Raw genomic sequence first — 11,027 nt, 5'->3', positions numbered from 1 at the left:
AAAGGACAAGCCTTGGCAGATCATCTCGCCGAGAATCCCGTGGATAGAGAATACGAGCCTCTAAAAACGTATTTTCCCGATGAAGAGGTATCTTTCATAGGAGAGGATATTGCAGAATCCTATGATGGTTGGAGAATATTTTTGACGGAGCAGCAAATTTCAAAGGAGTTGGTATAGGAGCAGTCTTAGTATCAGAAACCGGCCAGCACTACAAGAGAAGTGATTTTTAGCGACGGAAAATCCAGTCGTTAAAAGCCCAAATATGGTCGCTATAGGTCATTAACGACCAGGCAAAAATCGGTCGTCGCCGGTCACTAAATGTGCCGTCGTTAAAAGTTAACGACCGGATTGGAGTTCGGTCATTAAAGATTCTTTAGCGACGACGTAATTTATAGTCGTTATTCTTACTCTTTTGCGACCGAATTTTCCCCTCGTTGATTTGTCATCCGGTCATTAAAGCTCTTTAAAAACAACCACAAGTTCGATTACTATAATTACTTTTAGGGACCGGAGTTCCCTTTCGTTAATTGTATGTTACTTTTAAAGATAATATTTTTAACAACCAATTTTTTCGCTAATACCTGTTAACAATCTGACAATCCAATCATTAAATAATTGTAAAGGCCATATTTTCCTTCGCTAATATGAAATTTTAATAAATACAATTAGATAATTCATAATTTTTTCCCTGTGTTTGCGCAATAATATTTGTTATTCCATATAATTTTACACACACACATCAAAAAAAAATAATAAATAAAACATGTATTCACATAAAATTAATCTGTCAATTAGAAAGAACTAGTAAAACAACACATTACTAGAATATATACCCAAATCTAAACTGTATGACTTTCTCACTATCAATTCCGGAAAGAGAGAAAATGAAATTTCAACATGTGTACAAATGCCAACATCCCTACACAACCACTAAGAAAGCTATAAAATCTAGTATGCATCAATTTGCTTTGTACTTTCTTCAATGACATCTTCATTCTTCAACTTTTTAATCTGTTAAAAGAACAAGCTCATGTCAGTATAGTAAAAACTTCTCTAACTATTTTATTTAAAAAAAATAAATGAATAAATTTAATCACCATGTTAATTGAACAACTGGAGTAAATAAATCAAACTTCGCGATTATAAATCAAAAGCATAAGACACAAAAGTTTCTGCAGTCCAAATAATTTTGATTAAAAAGACCCAAAAATAGCTAAACCACAATCAAATGTAGGCACCATCTCCAGTGATGATTTGTCTTTGTTGACACCTTTTTCCTTTTTCCCCTAATAGTATGGGGGGTGGGGGAGGGGAGGAGACAACAACAATAAAGAGACAAGTTCCTAAAACCAGAAATTATTAAAAGCAAACAAAACATATTAGTACACATAATTACATTGAGAAAAAAATATCAAACAAGAAACAATTCCTTTTATCCACTTAAGCTGCTAAAAAGACTTTTGACATGAAATCATTTTGGTCTTGAAAGACGTGATAGTATTTCTTAAACTAGGAGTTATCTTTGGGTTCTATCGTTATGCTGCAGTTATACTTGAAAAAGAGGAAACAAATAGTGCAATAATTTGATGTTTCTGAGTAGAGAGAATATTGTGCAAGTAACCGGTAGCTCTGTGATGGAAAGGTTATGCTAACAATGTCTTTAGGGTCTCAAATGTTGTGGTACCCATTTTTTAGCTCGGGTTATATATTGTGTACCTGATGAAGTAGAAACCTAATTTAGTAGTGGAGGAAGCCGATTATCTAAAGTAAATAGGACACTTTTTTACTAAGCATTGCTTTCTTCATGATGAGTTATAGTAGATCGAAAAGATATGTTGCTTTGCCTATGCTATATGAACTCGGGTAAATAAAGCAAGAATGCATGTTGAGGCGGTTGATTTGCCTAGGTCCCTTAATATGGATATAGGGATGCCGAGAGTTGCTGCAAGGCTATTGATAACAACTAAATGCAGTTACCAGTATTTATTGATTTACAAGTCTGATGATTAATTAGCATTTCTTTTGGGAGTTAAAAAGTTTGTAGTTGACTTGTCTTGTTTTGCATACTTGTTCGAGACATTTAGTATTAGCACAAGGTTAAGTTATCCTTTTGTGTTCTCTCCATTTTAACCTTATGGGGTATAGCCGATATATTTATGGCAATTATTGATCATGCTTGAAAAGGCTAGAGAAGGCATCTATGGGTGTATCTCAGAAGCTGATCTCAACCGTAGCATATCAGGTCATCCAGGAACCAGGGTGTGCCAGGTGAATTTAACGTTCTCAGCCTGATTTAGCTCATTTCTAATCCTGAAGTTCCAAAAAGCTTTCTAATCTTAGACGAAATACAGATAACAGGGATTATTTAATCTTTTATTCAGAATCAAATGATGCCATGACACTTTAGTTTTCTGCAGTTAAATTGCATGACAATTGAGTGATGTCGTGATTCTAATTTAATCTAATTGAAGCGGCAGTGCCACTAACCTCTTTTTCTCTTAACACAAACTTAATCTTCATACATATACTTAATCTCCGGTAAAAGGCAGAACATCTTCTACTGTTAGGTGACAAGAATACAATGAAAGAAAGACATGGCAATAGAAAGTGATAAGGTGGCTAAATAAATGAATATGACATGTGATAACTGTAAAAAGTTGATAAAAGTTTACTAACCTTTCAAATGCCTGTATCTGGTTCAGTTGAAGATGGTGTTGATGAAGGCTGGCCAGAGTATGTGCTTGCAAGTTGTGCAACTGTATTCTCCAAGTTATCCAGGCGTCTTTTTAGTGATAGATTTTCTTTTCGAGTTGCATTCAACTCATCCAACAGTGCAGCCTTAGAGGACTTACCGCCCTTTAACTCCTTAGCGGTTATCCCACCCCCAAATCCAACCACATTGCTCTTGCATTGAGGTCCAAAGCACCTTTCTACAACCTCAATGTTTGTAAGAGACGGCTCGGATTGTACCAATTCTTGAATTTCAGTCTAAAAGATTATAATCTTTGAAATAATGCAATACTTTGATAAAAGAAAGGGTGTAAAATGAAATTTATCAATCAACATACATATTTTTCATTGGTTTCAGGTTCGACAAGCTTATCGTCCTTCTTATGAGTCTCAAAGAAAATAGTAGACATATCTGGTGGATTACCATCTTTGCCTCCCTTTGCATTTAAATAAACAAGTCAAACAATTTCTTTTAAACAAAGAGGGGGTTTCTTAATACAATAACACGATTTACTTACCAGCTCATAAATAATCTCTCTGATAGGCTTGCTACCCGTACGATGAGGCACATTCAACTTAGACCTATTCACTGAGTTTCTCGTACTTCTTTCCTATAACAACAAAAAAAATAGAAGGTGTAGTCTGCTGCTTAAAAAATTAAGATGCTATAAATATTTATGAAGTCATACCTTAAACTTTTCAGATAAGAAGTGCTCCTTGACCAACCATTCCCAATCACTCTTGTCGACCCCCTCTGGCACATCCTTTAGAACATCGCGCAATGGCTTAGACTTCACAATCATGTGCAGCGATCCTCTCCAATTGTTCCATAACCTTCTCATATGTTTCAAGACATTATCTCTTTGACCATTTATGTCAGCACTATCAAATTTGTCCTCTAATATTTTAAAAATATCATCAAACATGTAATTCAAAAATTTTAAATAAACAAAAAAGAAAAACTGAACCAACAATATGAAATAAAATATTTAAGAGTTACTAGTGACAAATTAATTTATCTCTTAAGATGACGTGATTATTAAATGTGAAAACATGCTCGACATCATAATTTGATCTTATATGAACATTTCCAATACAACAGGAGAAGAGAGCAGATTCATCGATATGATTTATAGATGTGTTCTTTATATTTGTCGGTTTCCATCTCTAGCAAATACTTTCATTAGGAGGAAAAATCTCATTTTGGATCTTAATTATTACTCAATAACGGAACTGATCTTTGGATGCTATCCTTAATCATTTCTCTATGTCCTCTAACTTAAAAGACTAAATGAATGAAAGCATCAAATATTATCATTGGTCGAGCAGTTTATGCACCAAACTATCATACAAAAAAATAGTTTACTCAAAGCAATATGAATCTTAAGGAACAAATGTTAATAAATGAGAAAAACTCTATGGAAAGGGGAAGGCACATATTCATTAGTGGTTGTACAACAAGCACAACATTCTCTACATACATTTCCACTCTATCTGTTGTAGGAAAGCAGGCTGCTATAAGAGTTAGCAGCAAAGCCTTCTTTTACTAATTGACAAATTTGGTAGGCAAAGTATCACTGACAGTTTCCAGCTTGGTCCCTACATGCGTACTGTAAATGAAACTAAAAGACTGCACCTATATATGCTGAGGAGTTTCCACTTCTGCATATAGAATTCCTAGTGGCATTCAGTATTAAGTAATGTCGAATGTCAATCAAGTCACCTAAAATAACTATAAAGAATCATGTCACCTGAAATATACTCTTAACATTGTACCAACTGACAGCTTACTATAAGTGAAATAGAAGACAATATGCTGATGAATTTCTACTTTCAGCTTACTATTCCTAGTGGTATTCGGTATGTCTTGCAAGGCCATAGTTGAATTACTCTCAATGAGAGTACACCATCTACAACTTATCCAAGAAAAATTGGATATGACTACAGAGAGTGAAGTCAAATTTATCTCATACAGTTTGCCCAAGAAAGTTTGATGTGTCATTACAAGCACATAAAACTTATCTTACACAATTGCTTGTCCATCTCCCCAAGTATCACTTCCTGCCCAGTGAGGAGGAATTTCATGTTTTTATTTATTTATCTTTGGATGCTAAAGATAAATGGATATTTTTCTCAATTTATGATGCAAAAGAAGTAGGATATTGGGGTTTTTCTAAAAAGCACAATAAACTATATGTTTCTAGTCATTTAATTTTCTTTTTGAATTCTTACAAACCAGAAAAAAGAACTCGATAGATGCAATGATATAAAGTCACTAGTATTTTCTTTTTATTTGTGAAAGAAGAAAAGGAAAAGGCAAAACAACAAGGTAATACTTTAAATTCTTACAGTAACATCTTCGCACATATGGTCCAGCTTATATTCTTCGATGCCCGCCCATGAGTGTACCCGCAATGGGCACATATTACGGTCACGAACTAATAAACCTAAGTGTCTGACAAATGAGGTTGAATTCTTCCCAACAACTTGATTGTGGTAGAAAGTGACGCTCAACTTTTCTCCAACTTTGAGTCCAAGAACATTTTTACACCTGTTCTTTCCTCTCACTTTTTTTGCCTTTTCAGATTCACATGGACCAGTTAATTTCAAATTTAAGTCAAACAATAAAAAAGTGCCACTGCAATAACAAAAAAAATATATATTACAATTTGAAACAGTGAATTACTTATTTCGTTTCTCTGAGTGTCTTGCATCACTTCAACTTCTTGCGGGAGGGAAACATCATCTTCTACTGGATCAAAACCAGGAGGTGCAAGACTCTTATTCTGAGCTAGCTCGTTCAGATAAGAAACTGCTGCATTACAATTTTTACTTTTGCCAATCGGGAGTCTCTGTTCAGCATTTACTCTTACCGAGCCCAAAATTTTGAAGCTTTGCCCTCGTCCCCTTGCTAAGGCGCCAGGTGCAACGTATGAATGCTTAACAGACTTCGAAGTTGATTCCATTTCAAACTTCTGAGATTTTGATGGATTCATCTCAACCTAATACAACAAAAGAAAGCAGAGTATGTTAAGCTACCTCGACAAGAAAAAATAGTTCAGCAATTTGTCAATATGAAAAGTGCTGCCAACTAGCACTTTAACTATTTTTGAGACATGAGAGCACATTACGACCTAAATGTATTAACAAGAAATAATATTTGGAAGATACAAAGATACTTTTTTCGATAGACTCTCGGCTAAAGAAGATGAAAGAAGCACTGATAGTAAGTAATAACAATATTTACTCCTACATAAAATACCATCAACACTAAATAAAGCTAAAATACTATCGGCACACAAAATATTCAAAGTATGTTCGTTACTAAATAAAGTTAAAATACCATCAGCACACAAAATATTTACTCCTACATAAAAAGATAATGTGTTTACCAATGTTAAAAGACTAGTGATGTTTTTCCAACAAAATAATTTTTGTCCGCCTTTATTGTAGCAGAAAGAGAGACCCAAATATTCATTTTGCACTCTAAGCAAAGTGCATCAATCCCTTAGCAAGAGCATATGCACAAGAAAATGAACATAGGTAAACAAACATACTTGAAAAATGTTAGACGAAGGAAAAAAAAATACAACATTGTCATGAAACACAAAAGTGATGGAATAACAAACCTGAAGAAGCCCCTGACTAGTACAAGGAGCCTGTGAAAGTGAAACAATTATCCATTCGCGAACAGCCCTTTGGTACAAAGAGCGAATAGTAGAAACACAAGCATGAAGGTGGATCATTGTGCACAGAAACTAACAGTGAATCTTGACAATTAAGTATCTATGAATATTTAGTTGAATTAATTAATTTAATAGATCAATTAAGAATTTATGAATACATCGAATTGTCAATTAACTTATGTCAATATAATCTAACACAACTTGCACTCTGTGTTATTCATATATTGTGTGTTATTCCTAATTTTTATCTTTGCTAGGTAGAGAACTTCTGCACCCTGAAATATTCATTTCTAATCCTCAAAGAATCAATCATGAATCAACAATATATAATTAGTCAACAGTAATGATCACCTTTTATTTCATTTTTACTTCTTACAATTTTCGTTGCAATTAAAACCAATTTCCATTAAATCGGGACAAGATCGTTGTTTCCACAATCAGCACCATGATATTTCATTTAGCCGTGGTCAGTAGCCTACTATTATTGTAACCAAATGTATAAAACATTATGTTAGGTTCTTAGTAGCAGTTGTCAAGCTTTCCTCTTTTACTTCACATAGATTTTCAGTTATTTCCCTCATAACAGACCAAGTCACTCTTCAGCATTGAGAACTTAATTCTGAAAAATGTCTAACTTTTGTGCTGTCTATTTTCAAAATATTATTGCAAAGCCGCGGGGCAACTGCTTTTTATCATGAACTTTGATACTAAATAATTGTAGAAGGAACTAAGCTGTTGGAGTTTGATAAGAATCTAGCTATCTCAGGTTTGTATGACATAACAAATATTCTTTCTGTTTCTACATAAACTATCAACTTCATATTGAGAAACTCAGATGCTTAGAATCACCAAAAGATGCAGCACATTTGTCACAATTAATTGTTAGAAATGACAACATTATATGTATTCTAATTCAAAAATTTCTAGGTATTGTCAATAAGTGCAGAAATTAGCCAAAAATGCAGAGCAATCTTTTCTAAAAGTACCACAATGATGCCTCAAACATCCAAGTGCATAGCCCAACCAAAACCATTTTACTGAATAGAACAAAAAGACTTTTTTTTGCAGCAAAGATAAAATTATATTTTTCCCAGATTTTAAATAGGTCGATTATAAATAAGTAGATTGTGAGAATGGAAAATAGCCAACTAATGCCTTGAAACCAAAACCTAAGAGCAGCAAAGCGAAATCACCAAAGAATTCTTCTACTAAACAATTACCACATTAGCAGGAACATGAACATAAAAAAGAACAACTGCTAGTATCACAATTACAGTTGCTTTAGATAGAAGATCCAAAATTAATAACACAATTATAATCTTAATTATTCTTGTCCTCCATTTCCCTTTTCTTTTTCTTTTGTAAAATTTGAATAGCTAACTGAGATTGACATAATGAATTAAGTCTTTATGTTCCCAACATATACGAGAAGTAGTGCTTCGAGCTATCTTCGGCACTTTGTTATAGTAGATAGACATGGGACAGAAAATAGTTAAAGAAATTAAACTAGATTTTCTATTTGAAAAACTATATAGCTGATTCTTGCCCATCAAATTTGCGAGCAAAATATTTTTAGGATTGTTGTTCTGTCCATATCTTATATAAAAGTCAGAGAGATAACACCATGTTTATCCACAGAAAGAGAACAAGGAAAAGGAAAATAACACAACAGGAGGATCCAAAATTAATGCAGAAACTTAGCTTTGACGATAGAGGAGAACAAACCTGAGACCTGTTTTAAAATACAATCACGACCAGATCCAAAAAATTGTTTCTTTTGTCTCCGGTTTATATAATTAGGGAGAAAGTTAGCGCATCCTTATCTCACTAGACAAATCTTATAATACAATCATGAACAGATATATATTGAGAAGCCTTTTTCCCCAACAACGATATGCAATCAAACCCAATTCCAAAAAACAATCTGCTCTCAAAATGAATACACGTAGCTATTATATAACGAGCAAAATTCTAGAAAATAAAGAAACAACTTCTGCATATTCAACAGCAATACTCCTAAAACCTACATGTAACTATATATTTAAAGCATATGTAACTATAAGAAGAAACGCAATATTTGAAAAACAGAGAGAGAATGGATAACATAAAAAATTGCCCAATTTGACAATAATTTACTACAAGTTTAGAGCTTACCTTGTTGAGAAGGAGAAAAAACCCTAGGTTTTCAGAGAGGAAAACAAATTCTGATTCTTCGTAGAGTCCAATTTGTGAGATGTTAGCTATGTGCTCTGTAACTGTAAGTTATTGTATAGTTCTAAAACATAAGATACGTACTCTTTCGTTTTTTGGGGGAGAGGGGGAGGGGGGAGAGGGAAGAGAGTTGAGGGGTGCGTGGGCTGATTATGGGTGGGGTAAAAAAGAGGGAAAAAATAGCGCGCACTTTTTTCTATTTAACGTCTGGATTTTATGATTTTTAAGGACCAAAAATTATCCTTTCGTTAATATTACTCTTAAAATTGATTTTGATGACCGGAAAAAAATTGGTCATCATAGATACACTTATAATGACCGATTTCAAATCCCTTCGTTAGAATTTGGTCGTTAAAAGTCAAACTTCTTGTAGTGCAGCATTATCCGGTATCTGCCAAACTCAGGTTCCCGTGCACCAACAACATGGCCGAATACGAAGCCTGCATCTTAGGGCTCAAGCTGGCCATTGATATGAACATTCAGGAGTTACTAGTGATCGGGGATTCAGATTTGCTCATACATCAGGTCCGAGGAGAATGGGCAACCAAGAACTCCAAGATACTCTCTTATCTGCATCATGTACAGGAGTTGAGGAAGAGGTTCACAAAGACAGAATTTCAGCATGTCCCTAGAGTTCAGAATGAGTTTGCCGACGCATTGGCCACCCTATCGTCTATGATTCAGCATCCAGATAAGAACTTCATAGATCCTATTCCGGTAAAGATTCATGACCAACCAGCTTATTGTGTTCGTGTCGAGGAAGAAGCAGACGGAAGACCATGGTTCCATGACATCAAGGAGTATTTGACAACAGGAGGATATCCGGAACTTGCAAATGCTACTCAGAAACGCACACTTCGGAGATTATCTAACAACTTCTTTCACAGTGGAGGAATCCTGTACAGGAGGACTCCCGATTTGGGATTGCTAAGGTGTGTCGAAGCAAAGGAGGCATCTAGGTTATTAGAAGAAGTTCACACTAGGACCTGCGGTCCGCATATGAACGGTTTTGTCTTAGCAAAGAAGATACTCCGAGCTGGTTATTTTTGGATGACTATGGAAACGGACTGTATCCCCAGTACGTCCGAAGGTGCCATCGCTGTCAGATACATGCAGACATGATAAAAGTGCCTCCGAACGAGCTTACTGCAACAAGCTCGCCATGGCCGTTCGCCGCTTGGGGAATGGATGTTATCGGACATATCGAGCCTACCGCATCAAAAGGGCACAGGTTCATTCTAATGGCAATTGATTATTTCACCAAATGGGTTGAAGCAGCATCATATAAGGCAGTGACTAAGAAAGTCGTGGCAGACTTTGTTCGCGACCGTATCGTTTGTCGATTCGTCATCCCAGAGTCGATCATTACTGACGACGGTTCCAATCTCAACAGTGATCTGATGAAAGCAATGTGTGAAACATTCAGGATCAAACACAAGAACTCTACAGTCTACAGACCTCAGATGAATGGAGATGTAGAGGCAGCCAACAAGAATATCAAGAAGATACTGAGGAAAATGATAGAAAAACATAAGCAATGGCACGAGAAGCTATCATTTGCTCTATCGGGGTACCGCACGACGGTTCGCACATCAACCGGAGCAACTCCCTATATGTTGGTTTATGGTACAGAAGCAGTCATCCCCGCCGAGGTTGAAATTCCCTCCTTGAGGATTATGCAGGAAGCGGAACTTGACGATGCAGAATGGGTGAAAAGTCGCTACGAGCAGCTAGCTCTTATAGATGGAAAAAGGATGAACGCAGTTTGCCATGGTCAATTGTATCAGAACAGAATGTCCAGAGCCTTCAACAAAAGAGTCAAGCCGAGACAATTTACACCAGGACAGCTGGTGTTGAAGAAAATATTTCCGCATCAAGACGAAGCCAAAGGAAAGTTCTCTCCCAACTGGCAACGTCCGCACATGGTTCACCAGGTTTTAACCGGAGGAGCCCTCATACTTGCAGAAATGGACGGAGAAGTTTGGACAAAGCCGATCAATTCAGATGCAGTGAAGCGATACTATGTGTAGCCATTTAGGATTTCTTTATGATGCAATTTGAACTACGTCTGACCTGATTCCCGTTTAAGAGGGGTACGTAGGAAACCTTATGGGTTCGGTAACAATTCAATAAAATTTTCATTTCCCCCCGATATTGGACACTGGGGCAGAATTTTGAGGAGGACCCTCAAAATTCCGAAGTCGATTCCTCCTCAAAATTCCGAAGTTGATCTTCAGCCAATCATCGCACGCAGCCGTTGGAATCACCAACCCAGTAAGCTGGGGAAGAATTTTGAGGAGGACCCTCAAAATTCCGAAAAGAGAGGTTGCAATGTCTTGAACCGCGTCGCAGTCGTCGGTTCATCTAAAAGAAAACTATTCTTTTTTTAATTATATAATT

General features: G+C 35.8%; 1 protein-coding gene across 2 annotated transcripts; it reads right to left on the bottom strand.

The window, feature by feature from the left end:
• Positions 1–753: 753 nt before the first annotated feature.
• LOC109213145 lies at positions 754–8,773 on the bottom strand. Of its 2 annotated transcripts, XM_019376904.1 has the most exons (8): positions 8,571–8,773; positions 5,417–5,732; positions 5,080–5,307; positions 3,420–3,564; positions 3,249–3,341; positions 3,069–3,167; positions 2,677–2,988; positions 754–1,011 (listed from the first exon to the last, which is right to left on the bottom strand). In XM_019376904.1, the coding sequence occupies exons 3-7, from the start codon at positions 5,085–5,087 to the stop codon at positions 2,680–2,682; spliced, it is 654 nt and encodes a 217-aa protein (XP_019232449.1). In that variant the 5' UTR covers positions 5,088–5,307; positions 5,417–5,732; positions 8,571–8,773; the 3' UTR covers positions 754–1,011; positions 2,677–2,679. The 2 variants fall into 2 exon arrangements, with proteins under 2 accessions (XP_019232449.1, XP_019232448.1); XM_019376903.1 differs by having other exon boundaries at positions 5,080–5,732.
• Positions 8,774–11,027: the final 2,254 nt, after the last annotated feature.

The sequence above is a fragment of the Nicotiana attenuata genome, unplaced genomic scaffold (genome assembly GCF_001879085.1).
Source record: "Nicotiana attenuata strain UT unplaced genomic scaffold, NIATTr2, whole genome shotgun sequence".
NCBI classification, from domain to species: Eukaryota; Viridiplantae; Streptophyta; class Magnoliopsida; order Solanales; family Solanaceae; genus Nicotiana; species Nicotiana attenuata.
This window is presented reverse-complemented; position numbering and strand designations above follow the sequence as displayed.